The sequence below is a fragment of the Eptatretus burgeri genome, chromosome 1, assembly GCF_056783735.1.
Source record: "Eptatretus burgeri isolate ZD-2024b chromosome 1, Ebu_testis_v1, whole genome shotgun sequence".
Classification (NCBI taxonomy): Eukaryota; Metazoa; Chordata; class Myxini; order Myxiniformes; family Myxinidae; genus Eptatretus; species Eptatretus burgeri.
In genome coordinates, this window is record NC_140961.1 from 110,410,523 (window position 1) to 110,424,053 (window position 13,531).

At 43.1% G+C, this 13,531-nt stretch overlaps 1 protein-coding gene across 21 annotated transcripts in view; it reads right to left on the minus strand.

The window, feature by feature from the left end:
- C2CD5 (C2 calcium dependent domain containing 5) overlaps positions 1-13,531 on the minus strand; it is a 196,906-nt gene that overhangs the window by 67,821 nt on the left and 115,554 nt on the right. For all 21 annotated transcript variants that reach the window (XR_015061579.1, XR_015061571.1, XM_085894741.1 and 18 more), the window contains 8 exons: positions 6,479-6,665; positions 5,951-6,112; positions 2,901-3,035; positions 1,971-2,034; positions 1,773-1,834; positions 1,307-1,402; positions 800-889; positions 592-679 (listed from right to left, as the gene is read on the minus strand). Coding sequence is in view for 19 of the 21 variants with exons in the window: in XM_085894741.1 (XP_085750867.1) it covers positions 592-679; positions 800-889; positions 1,307-1,402; positions 1,773-1,834; positions 1,971-2,034; positions 2,901-3,035; positions 5,951-6,112; positions 6,479-6,665 (884 nt within the window). In the remaining 2 variants the exon portion in view is untranslated. The remainder of the gene's footprint in view (positions 1-591; positions 680-799; positions 890-1,306; positions 1,403-1,772; positions 1,835-1,970; positions 2,035-2,900; positions 3,036-5,950; positions 6,113-6,478; positions 6,666-13,531) is intronic.

Consider the following 13,531-nt stretch of genomic DNA (forward strand, 5'->3'; position numbering starts at 1 on the left):
GATATTTTCTACCCTCATTAATGCTCTAAGCCCACCACTTCCTTACCAGCTTATTGTGTTTTCTTCCCCCCGCCCCCCCCACCGCCTCCTTCCAACACCTTTCCATTTGTTTGCTCCATTGTTCTTTCATCCCGGTTTACCCTTCCCGTTCTTTCAGCCCCTTACTTGTACTCCAGCTCGTATCCAACATTATTCCCCTCGACCATTCTTCTTCAAAGTGTCCCTCTGCCCTACTGTTGGTGTAGTTCCCCAGATTCCACCGTTAGGTGTTCTTGTGTTCTCGCTCTTCCACAAGCCTTGACTTTAACAAAGCAATTTTGTAGCGGGGGGGGGGGGGAGGAGTGCGGAAAAACCAACCCTCTTAATATTGTAATGCAAGTCATTAGGTCTATAGCCTATTGCATTGTCAACACTGCATTCTGGAAAAAGCTCAAATAGCACATTATTTTCCAAACCGCCTGAAACGCATCAATGAGATTTAAGCACCTTCCTTAACAAGCTGCTCATTTACGCTGACATGTGCCACTGGTCGAGCAACCACTTGGACCAACTGCACAACCACCCACACGCACACCCCAGGAGGAAGCTAACCTCTCAGTTGCTCTGTCTTTGGCCTACCGATGGCCTCATCTTTGTTCGAATCCTTTTCACAGGCGGCCACCAAGGACGTAACTGTCACCTGCATGCATGCACACACAAACCCATGTGTACACCAATTGCACCACAAAATGATGCCAACTCACTCAATCAGGAAGCAAGATGAGAAAGTGCATGGTGAGCTGCGAGTAGAATTACAGACCTGAACTTGCTCATCCTCAGGAAGTGAAACGGAGAAGTTCACATGACATAGACAACAAGGTGTCATGGAGCGCAGCTTGAAGAACAGGCTCTGGGTAAAAATTAGAAAATCATTTGCATAAACTGTGGGGCTGCTTGGAATAAATTGCATCATTAGTGCAGGGAAGGACAAATAAAAATGCTGTATCAAGTGTCAAGCATCACTAGCAGGAATATCCTGCCACATTTTCAGCAGTGACAATCAATTTGCCAGATGTTTCAAAAAATGTGCAGCATACAAGGAACAGTGTCAGACAGAAAATTGGTGGGATGTACACCTTGCAATCTCATATGACCATGATTCTCACTCATCTCAATTACAACTGCTTTGTCAATATATGCTAAGGTGAAAATTGAGAGATATTAATGAAGCATTGTAATTGGCTTCACAATGAGGAACTTGGTCTCGAGAAAACATTGAGTAATTAAGTGGACTGCAAGAAAGTCATCAAACACGTCGACAAGTCACCTTGAGCAAATTATCGCAAAGCGAGTTGAAGGCGCGATTCAGGGCATGAGCTGTGAGAGAACTGTTTAAACTGTACATACGTACAGCTGTGAACATCTGAGAAAAGTAGGGTAGGAAAGAAAGGTGTGAGAGAATATGATTGGGAGGGAGAAAAGTTTTAGAAAGAGAAGATGTTTGCAGAAAGAAAAATATGTTAAAAGCAATATTAATTCATCCAAGCAAAACCTGTTTGCACAAAGGTAGTTTCTACTCAAATATTTTTTACATTTAACGCATTTGATTTCAAAGGCATGCAGAGTTGCCATCACCAGCCAAACCTGATAAAACTTAATCAAGATTTTTCTCTGTAATTCTGGGTAGCTCTCCAGGAATTACACACTTACAATACTGGGGATAATCATCAACCCACCGGAGGTAACGTCAAGTAGCTAAAGTGGGTGAACCATTCTCATCATGCAAAGCCTACCTGCAAGTTGGATGTCAATCTCTTAACACCAGGCACAGTCTCTGTGTTGCATATGAGAAATCCTGCAGGAAACAAGCAGAACTTGAGAAACAAGGAAATAATTTGTGGATTATAGTGTAGGGCGCAAAATGATAACAGATGCAAGATGGAACAATGATGAGACACAAATACAGACAAATAAAACACGAAATGACTCACCTGGAGGAGTGGGTGTATCCAAAAGCAGCATATGCACATCTTCTTCAGCATCAGCATCATCTATCTACAAAAGAAGAGAGGCAGAGGACAAAGAGCATGAAACTGAACATGGCCATAAAAGTAAAGTTCAACATATCTTGACTGTCCCTTAATTACCTATGCCACTGAAGGTGGATGGTGGTTATGATTTCACCATGTTTGTCTGTCTGTTTGTCTTTGAGCAGGATATCTCAAAAAGTTATGGATGGATTCGGACGGAACTTGTTGGACAGGTTGGATGGGTGACAAGGCGAAATCGATTTACTTTTAATGAAGATCAGGATCCAGATACGATATTAATTTTTTTTAATGAAATTGAAGATGAAGAGGGAACCCAAATAAGTAAAGAGCAAAGATGGAGTCATCAGAAGGAACCTGGATAGGATTCGGGTTTCAGCCACGACTCCACTACCCCCAAACCCATCCAGGAGCAGCCAAGAGAGCTTTACAGAAAAATTTCTGCAAGAATTAACTTCTCCTTTGACATAGATAACAAAAGACAGGAATTCCATGCATGCATGTTTTGAGTCCTGTTTTTGTCTGTTACGTCCTGATAATATCTCTACCACGAGCGTCGACTAAGTATAGAAAACAAGAAAGAAAAAAAGGAAATTGCCTATTAAGGCCAGAAAAAAGGCATTTAGCAGCCATTTCTGACAAAGAGGAACAGCTAACTTGATCTGAGCAATTGTTTCATCATATTTTTACCAGGGGGTTCAAAACTCCCATATCTACTGCACCACTTTGTTTTCTTAATGTATTTGAAATTTGTGTAAAATATGTACAAGTGACACCAAGACAAAATGGACATGCTGGCAATGTGACAGAACAGCAAGGACCGTTTTTGATGTTAATGGTATTGCAAAGGAAGGGTAATATAAAGTTACAAACCTCGATAACAAAGGCATCCTTGCGCCCGTGTGCAAGATCCAGGTCTGGCATTTCCTCTGAGCTTTCAGACTGTGAGCGTGACACACGTAAACGGCGAGGCTCAGGAGGCGGTTCAGCTGCCTCTTCAACTTGTTCCTGAAAGAAGATGTCAGGAAAAAGAAAATAGCTCATGAAACCTAAATGGGATGGGGATGAAGTGGAAAGTAAAGATAAAGGTGCAGTACCTCACTAACTCCCACTGTTCTCCAAACTTATAATGGTTACCATGATAAATAATGCACACAGACACATAAAATACCTTCGTGCTCATATGTATTCACTGAGCAGAAAGTGAGAGGAAGAGAGGAAACAAGAGTAAAATTTTTTTTTTAAATCATGGGAAAAAAGTGTGGAGCAAACAGCATCGAAAACAAGAGATGAATGACAAAAGAACAGATACATAAAGGTACAGGCAGACAAACAAATATTTACCAAGGACAGTAATTCTTAAAGGGAAGTACACATGCTCAGCATTTTATGCCTGGTCTTTTTACCATACAAAAAAAATTACAGATGGAAAGACAGGGTGAAAGAGGACAAAAAGGTAACAAACTGACAGTGTGACAGTGAGGCAACAGGCAAAAGCAAAAAGAAATAGAATGAATGAACAGTAAAATATAAGAGAAATAAGAGGGGAGAAAACAGTAACAAGCAAGTAAGAAGCTTTGGGATAGGGCTCATGGGTAGGGATTGGAAGTAACAAGAGATGGTGGTGTACTGTCAACTTGAAGCTTTCAAGGGATGAGGGATTTTAATAGCCTGAAAAAGGCAGTTTCACAAACAGGAGAAAAGAGGAACAAAATAGTGGAGGAACACAAGGGGATACTGAAGGAATGTGTGCATCTGGAGGAGCTAGGAAGTGTCGGATGTCTGAGAGCGAGGGGGGGGGGCAAGAGTGGAAGAGATGATATAAAAGAGGCTACCAACCTGTAAACAATGTCAGAGCAACAGGTCTTGTGCTTCTGCCTCATCATGGGTGATGTTTACATTACAAAGAATCCAGGAAAGACAGGTGTGGTGAGGGAGTACCAAGCATAGAGAAGAGCAGTATTCTATTGAGCTACCAACAAAGGCCTTTTAGGCTATAAATATTTCTGCTTTGCTGAAGAATGACTTGGAACAAGGGAGGACAGCCAGTATTTGTCTGGCACTGGAGGCCAGCTTTGATATAGGATTAGCCCAGGAGAGGTTGTAGCTGATGGCATGGCCTGGAAGGCAAGACTTAGTAAACTATGGAAATCAATAGGTTGATTATTTTGATGATCCTTTGGGAGTACTAAGTAGCAACTGAGAATTGCCAGAATTTAAAGACATGTTCCCTTCATAATATCAGAATATAATCAATTACAGATCAGCAGAGTGATGCAACTGCTGCCTGCCTCTTTGTGGGATGGGGGGTAATGTAAGGCATAATGGAGAGTCAAAAAGGAAGGGAGGGTTCAAAGAGCATTAAAGAAGTGGTCAATGAATATAAGGAACAAAGCTGCCTTTGGGCACTCCAGCCTAAAGTGAGAGGAGACAAAAATACTCAAAGTATAGCAATGTGTTGATTGTGTAAGTGGAGGATGTCATGAAATGAGGAAAGGTGCTCTTGTATGCTGCAAGCAGTGAGCTTGGTAGGAGAGCAGGATGACATTGTGTGTCAAATGCTCGAGATACCTGCAGAGAAGCAGTTCTGATCTTTTGTTTGTGATTTAAGACCTGCGACAATTGTGCAGTATATTGAGAGTTGAGTGACTAGAATGAACTAAAAATGGATGATAGAGATCAGGTTGGAGAAAAATAGGAAAGATGACATCAAGTGTGATGATGGATTCCACGACTGCTTGCACAGGTAATGAGAAGGTGACTGGCCAGTAGTTGTGAAGAGGTTTTTGCACCTTTCTTGAAATGGGAATGATTGTAGCTATTTTTCAGACAGATGGGAGGTGGCCAAAAGTGAAGCACAAGCTGGAGAGAGCAGACAGATGAGAATCAACAGCAGGGGAGCAAGATTTGAGAGCACGGGTACTGATATCATCTGGGCCCATCATCGATGTAGTCAAGGCTTGACAGAACTTTCTGTACCATCTCAGATGAGAAAGACAGAGTCTAGTAAGCAGTGCGTATAAGGGAGTAAGTTGGTGACAGCGCAGGATGGGATGGGTACATGAGGTTTGTCAGCAAACACTGAGTTGACACATCTTTCCTTGTCTCAAAGAGTCTGTGGTGAAGTCATCTGAGGCAAGGTAGGGGATGGAGGGGTTGCTAAAACCTGAGACTGCCTTACCAATGTGCCACGATGACTGATGAAGGAGACCAAATGGAGAGTTCAGCTTTGAGATTTGCAAGATGGTGTTTTTTGACTTGCCTAAGGATGGACATGCACCTTTTACCTTCTTTACAGAATGACAAAAAAAATCACTCAGCAGGGTTAGCCTTCTACAATGACATAGCAAACTGCATGACCTAAACTGCCTCCACATAGGTTTTAGTGTGCCAGCACCAACAGGATGTAGGATAGTCATATAAACGGTGCGAAGAGAGACAGAGACAGAGACAGAGACAGAGACAGAGACAGAGACAGAGACAGAGAGAGAGAGAGAGAGAGAGAGAGAGAGAGAGAGAGAGAGAGAGAGAGAGAGAGAGAGAGAGAGAGAGAGAGAGAGAGAGAGAGAGAGAGATTTGTGAAGTACAGTGATATTCTCAGGATGACTCAACATCAGATGTAGCCGAGATGGAAGCCTTGTCTTGTCAACAAGTTTGTCTTCCATTAAGCATCTTAAAATGTAAGGCTTATGGCTCGGTCACAAAGAGACATCTTACATTAGCAAAGCAATAACGCACAAAAAATATACAGAGATAATTTTGAAATGTGTATTGGTAAGAAGGAAAAGGAGAACATGAAAAATGTTAAAGTATGGTAAAGTTAGGGTGTGAATAGAATGAGTGTGAGTGGAATAAAAGACCAACAAAGAAGTAGAAAGAGCTAATGTTTTGGCTTGTTCTTGGCTTGGTGTGCCGCTATATACCGGCAGTATTATTTTGTACTGCTGTTTGTTTCTTGCAACGATCTCATCAATGTGGCGCTGCAACGTCACCAAGTGACCCTCACAAGTTGGCTCAGGTGTCTTGGCAGCCACAGTCACAGACCCCGGTGGTGGCAGCGCCGCAACAAATACTGCTGTGGCAGACTGCGCAGAGCAAGATGCAAACAGATGGTTTGGCAACTCAAATGAATTAACAGCTTGTCCAATGATACAACTATAATATCCGTGACACCGTACATTCAAAGCAAGTATGCCCAGATATTTTCCTTGACAAGTGAGAAACGATTATATTTTAGCAGTAAACCAAAGCTACTTAATTCAACGATTCAATTTAACATTTGAGATGACACTCCTTCACCCTCGCACCAAAGCAACCCCAGTCCCAATCCACCATCCTCTCTACAAAATCCCCCCCAAACATTGTGACTTTAAGACTGCTGAGAATGTTAGGCCATCATTACAAACCAAATGGCAAGCCTTTTTCTGGCATCAACATTCGAGTCAACGCACCGCAACGCCCACAAGCATCATTTCCCCCGCACTGATGTGCACACGGAGACCAAAAAGGGCATTCATGCCACGGAGCTTCAGCTTGCTCATGAGCTGTGTGTGTAGCTCGTATTCCATAAATGGCAGCAGGCCGCTGATTGTGGCAGCATTCACCTCACCCTGCGCCTTCTTCTTCTGACGACACAACCTGTGACAACATTGGACATGCACTGACAAAAGCTCTGAACTCACGGCCATGCAAGAGCAATTTCCTTCAAATTATATTTTTCACTGATGGAAAAATTGAGCAAATAATGGAACACTGTACAGAAGGTACAGGAAAAGTCAGTCACAAAAACTAAAAGAAACGTTTCTCATGACAGAAACAAGAACAGCAGAGAAGGAAAAGCTTGAAGATGTTAAGGGTTGATGTTAAGAGTAGGGTTGAAGTTAAGTGATGAACATTAAAAAAATACAACAAAAGTAAAACAACCAAATTAGAAGGGCAGAAAAACAATGCATGTGTGTGGAGTTGTGTACTACAATAAGTAAGAAATATTTTTGTTCAAAACATATTGTGTTCATCTTTAATGTTAAAAAGTCCATGCAAATATGAGAAAGAGCAAGCTTTGCCATGCTCCCTGATGATTATTTTTGCCTTGTGGAGGGCTTGTACACGAAGCAAATTCAGGACAAGAAAATGAGGAGACATCAGTGTACTTTTTACGGAAAAGACAAGGACATTGGGATATTATAGGCAAATCAAAACCCGTATGAAACTTGAGCCTGGGGTCCCTCCCAGTGCCATTAAAATCTCAGTGCTCAGGTGGTCATGCCAAAAAGGGAAAACCAACTGTCTGCTAAATTTGATTCCAAACGGTAGGCAAGTTCGACCAAAAGCAAACAAAGAACCTGTAGATGGAACATCCAGGTCGGCTCCGTATAATGAAACGTTGTTTCACTTTAATGCCAGGATCAAGTCGGGAACAAAGATTTGCAGTCAGTCACAACTTCTGATTTTGAGTCATGCGGCAAGCGAACTACTTTGAGTCGCGGTCGGTGTAAAAACAGTTATGCTCTGTTGGTGTAGCGTCTACACATCAAGTTTCACCCACGGATGAAGAGGCAGACAAACCTGTCCCTTTGTTCCAATAATGCAACCACACGAGAAGCAAGCTTTCACCACCATCTCTGGTGAGTGCACATGTTATTTATACTTTATATTAAGAGGACATTTAAATGTGTACATGCATAATCAAGTGATGTTGTCTTTCATTATACAAAGTATTCCCGAGTTAAGTCCCATGGAACGTCTACATGGAATGTATTCATGTATCAGATCAACCGGAAGCGCGGTCATCGCGAGGCGGGAAGATAGCGGCGCACGACGAAGCTGGGCTCATGGAGGGTTCTGATGTTTGTGTGTGGAGCACAATAAAACATTTATGGTGTATTCAAACTGCTTTCCCTGCCTGATACATTACAGGTGGCTAATGGACTGTTTTCAAAAAGGAAGTCTTAGAGGGGTATCCATGCCAATTTTGGTGCTTTATCACCATTTGAAAGATCCCCCTGAATATATTCACTTATCTGCCCCACTATGATTTTTGGCACAAAACAATTTGAATGGAGGCTCCGAATAGATGCACAATTGTATGGATGGAAGGACGGATAGATTGACATCACCCAATAATGGACGGGCTCATGCTCGGTTGAGGGCTAATAAAATGTGGAAAAAAAAAGAATAGCCAAATATCATTTCAGTTTTGTTTGTCAGTCCTTTTGTTGAATCATGTTTGGGTAAAGTATTAAAAAGAAACAAGCAACTAACTTGGCTCGCATTATTTTTTTAAAATCCAAACTTATAAATTGAAGACCCAATTTGTCCCTCTCAGTGCTTCCCCAAAGATCAATTTTTACAAACAATCATCTCTCAAGCGACAAAAAATTGTGTCTCATGAGACATCATTACATCTTTGCATTATGATCATTATCTCAAATTATATTCCTTCTACTCAAAGACGGATGTTGCTTTGTTCATTGCATTACATGTGCTTCTGTTTTGAAACATTTTATTTGATAACCCTGCTTTATAAGTTGGGAAAAAAAATACAAGAAAACCATACTCCCAGTAGTAGAGCCTGAACAACTCACAAAACCGAGGTTCATCGTCTTTCTGTGTATGTTGCACAAACAACACAAATTATTAAGGCAAACTGAGGTCTAATGATACACAGGGTGCATTGGGAAATGCTGTCGAATAGCTATTCTTGGCAAATTATATTAGTATTGTATTTTTTTATATAATAATCAAGGCTCTTGGAAGAGCAGGGTACAGTGGGTAAAAGGGCAATGTACTAACAGTGGTGTTATAGTTGGACACAACAAGCAGGGGAAAGATGACATGTAAAGAGGATAGAGAGAAGGAGAGAAAATACAATAATTTGCAAGTAAGAGGATTGGGTTGGGTACGATTAATGTGGGTAGAAAATACGAGATGTAGTGATGGGGACTGGAAGTGCACCACTAGCTTAAAGCCCTGGACAGAAGATTGTGATTGAATAGTCTCTGAAAGGCAGTCACACGAATGGGAGGAAAGGTTAATCAGAGTGGAGGTGGCCATGAGTTACCTTGAATTTTATGAGTATCTTGAAAGGGGTTACTGGAAGATACAGTGGCCTGCAAAAGTAATCATCCGCTAACTATAATGCCATGTTTAGACGAATTACGGATTATGTAGAAACATATTTTTCAAAATGAACTTTTTTATCCATCACTGAAGAGCTCAAACTAAGTACTGTTATCATTGAATGGGGTTATATGTCAGGAATACCTGCAAAACCATGTACCAATCAAAATTCACTGGTTGCAAAAATATTCAGCCCCTTGTCACATTTTGTTGGTACAGCGTATTGAGTGAAATTTGTCCACCTCAAGTGTGTTTTTATGCCATATTCTGTCAGTTTTAGAGTTAGTCCTTTCTTGCGAGTATCATTCTCATGTATTTATTGTTTGGAAAATAATGTGATGATTGATGTGAAATGCAGAATTTAGTGATCAGGGCAGGATGTGTTGTGGCATAACAATGTGCATAGGACTATAACACAATTTTTGTTTTTCAGAGGACAATGGAAGAGGAAGAGTATGTTTCATTATACAAAGTATTCCCGAGTTAAGTCCCATGGAACGTCACCAGCCTTTATAAATGGGTTCCTATGGCTAAAGTGGATTAGCTTTAAGTCATTTTACTTTGTCACGTCTACAAGGAATGCAACCCCGACATGAGCTGGGGCCAAAGAGAAGTTTATCATTCAAAATTACAGTTATCCGAAAGAAAATGCATGAGATGGATATGGAGGGGAAAAAAAAAAAAACTTAATGAAGAATTCAAACATTAACCCTTTTGATGGCCTTAATTAACAAATCAATTCAGCCCTGTGTCTGCAGTTCATTATTAGACGGAGAAATAGGCACACATTTGCTCATACAGGTTTTACGTCATGTAAACAAACACATCTTGCAATATTATTGCATGGTATGTGATGGACATTAATGAAGGCATAAAAAGACACAGGTTCTTTGTCAGGTCAGGGCCTTGCCTTGGTATTGGTACCACGTAGCCCAGTACTACCTGTCTCGGGCCGGGTTGTCGGCGACTCAACCGGCACACCCCTTGGTGCACTTCGGTTAACCAGGTGAGGTTGGGTGTGGAGGTACCCTGCAGGACTAAAAACAAAACCTGTCAAAGGGCGGATGAACTTCTTGCGAGTCAACGGCCACCTACTGTCTGTGTGAGGAGTGACGTGCCACACAGTCTTTTGTTTCGCACCTTGTAAGGCATCATGATGGCAAACAACCCAGCAAATCCTATATTTCCAGAGCCATGAGTGCTCAGGAACTCTGCGGAATGCTGAGACCCTGGCCTAGATAGGCAGTATGAAGACTCAACCTCAAACCCAATCGGGAGGGTTGAGTCCGACAACGGGGCTGAGCGAACTGCACCTCTTTTGCGCTGTAAGGTAAAAACGATCATTTCTACCTTCAACGCAAACACCATCCGCCTCTTGCCTCGATGTACAGAGATGGCATCACAGGCAAGCAGCTACGGGATCTCCATCCTGGCGATCCAAGAGCACCGTCATGTACACCCAGACAAAGAGATGAGGTTCATAGAGGTAGAGGGGATGCACCTCATCACTTCGTCCGCATGGCGAGAGCCGATGACGAAGTTAGCACAAGGCGGAGTAGGGTTGATGTTGAACCGGAAAGCGAAGAAGGTACTGAGGGGGGTTGTCTCAGTCAGTGACAGAATCCTTGCTGCGGAATTTGACGGAAACCCGGTGACCTCCGTCATCGTCTGTTACTCCCCGCACAACTGCAGCAAGGAGAAGGAGGTGGAGACATTCTACAGTGAACTTCACGAAGGTGTCGCTTCAATACCGGCACATAACTTCCTGGCTGTGCTCGGTGATTTTAATGCCCAGATTGGAGCAGAAGATGTTCCATATTCATACCACGACCTTACCAATAGAAATGGACAATGTCGAGTTGCCTTTCCCCAGGAACACAGTCTCATTGCCACCAACACACAATTCAAGAAGCGAGCCGGTAAACTGTGGACACAAGAAGACAGAGCCTCCACCACAGGAAGCAGCTCGACTCCATCCTTGTGAGAACAAAATGGTGCAACTGTGTGATCAACATAGAGGCCTACCGCACCTTCAACTCGGTCAGTTCTGACCACAGAGTGGTGTCAATGCAAGTGAGACTGAGCCTGCGGCAACCCAAAGCCACAGGTCCCATGGAGAAGATAAACTGGAAGGCATTCTCCTCACAACCTATTCTTCAAGCCCAGTACACGGTGGAGGTGAGAAATCGCTTCGGCCCACTAGAGAGGGAGGAGGAAGAGACTGCCACTGACTACGATCAACAGCTCATAGATGCACACACAGATGCAACAAAGAGTTTGCCTACTGTGAAGAGAATCAAGAAGAGCCGGATCTCAAAACATTCTGACGTCGTCGCAGCAAGAAGCATGGTCAATGCTTGTCATGCCGAGCTTAAAAGGAACGTGACAGAAGAGCTCAGAGACAAGTTTAAGACAGCAAAAATAATCTATTTGCCACCTACGACTGACTGAAGGAAGAGGAACTAGCTGAGCGGATTTGAGAGGTGGAGGCTGCTAATGAGGGCAACCAGCATGGAGAAGCATGGTGCCGAGTCAACGAGATCAGCGGACGGAAGAAGTCCCCATCAGGTCGAATAAGTGGTAAACAGCAGAGGAGCGTGTCCTGGCATGGGGTACCCATTTCAAGAACCTGCTGGGAAGCCCTCCAATGATCATAGAAGAGGAGGAGGACATACCCACGATACTAACGCAAGTTGACATCGATGATGGCCCATTCACTATGGAGGAACTGAAGAAGGCCAAGTACGCAATCAAACAGGCAAGAGCACTGGACCAGACGGGATACCAGCAGAGGTCCTGAAGATCTGCGACCTGGACGATATCCTGCTGGACATCTGTAATACGGCACTGATAAAAGGCGACAAACCAGAGCAGTGGTCACTCTCAAACATTATCCCAGTTCCTAAGTCCGGATCCCTCACGAAGACAGACAACTACCATGGTATCAGTTTGACCTTCATCTTAGCAAAGCTATACAATTGGATGATTTTGAACAAGATTCACACCGCCATAGACCCTAAACTGAGATTTAATCAGAATGGTTTTCGGCAGAAGCGCACAACGGTAACGCAAATACTTGCTCTCCGCAAAATCATCGAGGAAGTCAAGAAGAACAACTTACAAGCCGTGCTTACTTTCATCGATTTTCGCAAAGCTTTTGACTCCATTCACCAAGGTAAAATGCTGAAGATCCAGAAAGGTTACGGAGTGCCGGACCGTCTACTGAAAGCAATAGAGGCCAGCTATACCAAGACCATGGTGAAAGTTGTTTCACCGGATGGAGAAACAGCAGTGTTTGAGCTCCTAGCTGGTGTGCTGCAAGGAGACACTCTGGCACCCAAAATCTTCATAATCGTCCTTGATTATGCTCTACGTCAAGCCACCAAAGATCATGAGAAGCTTGGTTGAACCATAAAACTGGGACGAACTAAAAGGGTCGGAACAGTTATGCTCACAGATCTGGATTTTGCAGATGACATAGCCCTGCTCTCTGACCAGATGGAGGAAGCACAGCAGCTACTGACAAGAGTGGAAAGTGAGTGCAATAAAGTTGGACTTCACCTAAATGCTAAAAAGACAGAGTACATGGCGTTCAACTGTGACGAAGGTACTCTCAAGACTGTAAAGAATGACACCATCAAGAACGTCTTAGACTTCAAGTACTTCAGATCAAGAATGATGAGTTCGGAGAAGGACATAAAGGTACGGAAGGTGCTGGCATGGAGGGCTATGAATGAAATGAAGAAGATCTGGAAGTCGAACCTGACTGGAGGGCTCAAAAAGAGGATCTTCATAGCTGCCATAGAGTCCATTCTCACGTTCGGATGAACAACGTGGACACTCACCAAGACCATGCCAAAGCCATTAGATGGTTGCTATACACGAATGCTCCGGATGGCTCTTGACGTCAGTTGGCAACAGCACATGACGAACGTCGAGCTCCATGACGACCAACCAATGCTCACCACTAAAATAGAGGCGAGAAGACTGCAACTAGCGGGGCACTGTTTACGCCACCCCGAGTTACCTGCCAGCCTAGTCATCACATGGGAGCCCAAACACAGGAGGACGAACCCTGGGCGCCCTCCCAAGACTATGGTCAACACGTTCCGAGAAGACAGTGGCACGGCTCATGTAGATGAACTGAACACACTGATGAGAGAGAGGGAGGAGTGAAGAGTCCGTCATCGTGCCCGATGCTGGCCCTTTAGGCCTGATTCGGCGTAGTAGTAGTCTTTGTTATTCTAAGCGTTTGCAGAAATTTAACTTGAAATTGATTGTCAGGAAATAAAACATACATTGTAGAACGAAAAAGGAATTCCATTTGAGTTGTAATGACACAATTAGAATATGTATAGTGTGAGAAAAACCATGTTCTCACCAAA